The sequence below is a fragment of the Sphaeroforma arctica genome, assembly GCF_001186125.1.
Source record: "Sphaeroforma arctica JP610 unplaced genomic scaffold supercont1.935, whole genome shotgun sequence".
NCBI classification, from domain to species: Eukaryota; class Ichthyosporea; order Ichthyophonida; genus Sphaeroforma; species Sphaeroforma arctica.
In genome coordinates this window covers 22,900-26,164 of record NW_014039623.1, presented here as the reverse complement: position 1 = coordinate 26,164, position 3,265 = coordinate 22,900, and the positions used below count along the sequence as shown (strand labels likewise).

The 3,265-nt window shown below is 41.5% G+C and overlaps 1 protein-coding gene across 1 annotated transcript in view; it reads left to right on the top strand.

Moving 5' to 3' along the window:
- Window positions 1-3,265, top strand: part of SARC_09324 (hypothetical protein) — a gene marked incomplete at both ends in the record, with an annotated part of 8,530 nt that overhangs the window by 3,232 nt on the left and 2,033 nt on the right. Inside the window, 3 exons of the mRNA XM_014296666.1 lie at window positions 626-766; window positions 2,067-2,147; window positions 2,607-2,909. Of these exons, the coding sequence (XP_014152141.1) occupies window positions 626-766; window positions 2,067-2,147; window positions 2,607-2,909 (525 nt within the window). The remainder of the gene's footprint in view (window positions 1-625; window positions 767-2,066; window positions 2,148-2,606; window positions 2,910-3,265) is intronic.

The window sequence follows — 3,265 nt, the reverse complement described above, 5'->3', positions numbered from 1 at the left end:
TCATATCTATATAAATATGTCTATATATATATGAGCATAATATATATATATATATATATATAACATATCACACTCAGGGGAAGAGTCTAAGATGCCGACGTAGGTACGTACCATTCGTAAATGATGGATCTATAACATCAAAGGTGCCGGCTATCCCCCCAAGAATTGAGACGCATATCATATGCAATCACTTGCCATAGACATGATCACACACGTTGTGAACAGAGACACCATATGCAACGTCTCGACTCATCTATAAAGCACTCGCGCACACACGGTGCACTTACTGAGTCATGTCCTTGCGTAGCTCAACATTTACCAGACTACACACTTAACACCCCGATCACTCTGTGAACCCTAAAACCCTGCAGACAAACATGGTGTATAGTCACTAGCGGCAGCCATAACCTCTGAAGTGGGCTACATGGTGTATGCCCTACATTTACCAGACTACACACTTACCACCCCGATCACTCTGTGAACCCTAAAACCCTGCAGACAAACATGGTGTATCGTCACTAGCGGCAGCCATAACCTCTGAAGTGGGCTACATGGTGTATGCCCTACATTTACCAGACTACACACTTAACACCCCGATCACTCTGTGAACCCTTTAACCCTGCAGACAAACACGGTGTGTCTTCACTAGCGGCAGCCATAGCCTCTGAAGTGGGTTACATGGTGTATGCAATCACCTACCGGAGATTGCCGGAGATTGCTGCCAAGCCCTGTTGCAGCGGGTGCGCCAGTACGGGCGACTGTGAAGGTGTGTAGTCGTTATACTTCAGCTATCAGCTGTACACTCGTGTTGGTTCAAGAGCCGTACCTTTGTGTACTGTGTGTGTGTTGCGGAGTGTACTGAGCCTGAACATTAACGCTGGGATATGAGATGCAGTGTGGCCCAGATATATATAGGACCGGTCCCCTGCAGCTCTCTATCTCAAACTGGTGGACGTGTATGTCTGTGTATATATGGTAGTGCAAAGAACGTTGACCCAATCACTCCCATACGACCATCTGTTTTATAATTCCCTTCCGACCTACTTTCATTGTTTTTATAAGTTACTTTTATGCGACGTTATTGGCAAGCGCATCGTCTCAACTGCTCTCAACTGTATGTTCGCTGCAAGTATGCTACAGACACCAGCACACATTATTTGACCTTATTACAATCAGCCCATACCTACTCTGGCAATTTTCTATTCCCTACTACTATAGGTGATTACATACTACTTTACGTGATTACCTACTACTATAGGTGATTAACTATTACCAGTCACCTACTAATATATGTGATTACTTTTGTGACGTGTCTCTGGACGTATATTCTCCCGTTCCCACTGCGGATTAGAAGTTAGATAAATATTAGTTTAGAAGTTAAATAAATATCAGTTTAGAAGTTATATAAATATGTTATATAAATATCAGTTTAGAAGTTAGATAAATATTAGTTTAGAAGTTACATAAAAATTAGTTTAGAAGTTACATAAAAATTAGTTTAGAGGTTAAATAAATATTAGTTTAGAAGTTGAATATATATTAGTTTAGAAGTTAGATATATATTAGTTTAGAAGTTAGATATATATTAGTTTAGAAGTTAAGTAAATATTTGTTCAGAAGTGAGATAAGTATCAGTCCAGAAGTTAGATAAATATTAGTTTAAAAGTTAGATAAGTATTAGTTCAGAAGTTAGATAAATATTAGTTTAGAAGTTAGATATATATAAGTTTAGAAGTTAGAAATATATTAGTTTAGAAGTTAGATAAATATTAGTTGAGAAGTTGGATAAGTATTTAGAAGTTAGAAATTAGTTTAGAAGTTAGATAAATATTAGTTGAGAAGTTGGATAAGTATTAAGTCCAGAATTTAGGTAGATATTAGTTAAAGATATGTTTTAGTTCAGAAGTTTGATAAACATTAGTTTAGAAGTTAGATAAACATCTAGAGCGTGAATATAAAGATTTATATCCTGGTATCTCCAGGTACAGGCGAACGCAGGCTACTTTAACACTTAGCGAAGCTTCTGTTACTTAATTATCTAACCAGTTTTATCACTACAACTTCAGGGGACGCATCGGAAAGTCATGATTCACCCAAAGACGCTGAAGACCATACAGACACCACTAGTCGCGACGACTGGAATTCGGGTGAGTATATGCTCTACATTTCCGATGTTCAGTTAAGAATATATGTTGTTTCTGTTTTCGCCTGCTTGTTGTATGCTGTTTGTATTCTTGCTTTCCTGAACACGCTTAAGCCTACCTACGTATTGTGTGACACTTGACACTTAGACGTAAACGCATATCTCCCTAACCACCGCGGTGCGCAATAAGATAAGACAAAGTTGTACGCAGCGGCCTCTGGGTCCTGTCATGATCTCAGCATACCTAGCACTGACACCTAGTCACATGGTCCACTGTTTCCTTACCATCTTCAGACCATCCCCTATGGAGGAATGACTCGAGTATCTACCCATAATGACCATGGGAGCCTAGGCTAGTCCAGATATGCTCACAGTTCTAGCCGAAGCTAATAGCTACCATGGTACTATACCTAGCATTAACACCTACTCACACGCTCCACCGTGGCCATTGGTATTGCCACAGACACCTTCGCAGATGTCGCATCAGCCACCGCTGAGCTGCAGACGATCAAGGCGAAGCATCCGCAGATGAACTTGGACTGTGTCATTGGCGTAGGCCATAGCGCAGGTGGCCATCTGGCGTTGTGGGCCGCGTCACGGCACGCACAGAGACAGACCACCCCCTCGAGCACAGACAAACAAGGCGAAGAGAAGCTAGAGAAAGGCTCGGCAGGTGATGAGATAGAGACACGGGATAGTGTGTTTTCTGCTGTGGATGAGACACTCTCGGTGCCCTTTAAGGCGGTAGTGTCGTTGGCAGGCATTGGTATGTGTGTATTGGTGATATGGTGCGGTTGCCAGTTGAGTTTGTGGGGTGCAGCTGATTATGTACGACCGTGCATATGGGTGTATACATACACGATCACGGGTTTTATACTGATCTCAAGTATCCGTGTACCGAAATCTTGGGTCAGAGTTAATCACCTGGAATGGTACAGTAACGTATTTTTATTGTTGTCAGACTATATCTCGAATAGTACTGCAAGTGCGACCTCGATGTCGAGTCTTTCTGACATGCTACGCACAACACAAATGTCGCGTGTATGCATAACTTTATGCAGCTACGAGCGCGCAATAATGTTATACTTATGTAGACGAATGCGCCGGTTCACACCCGATATA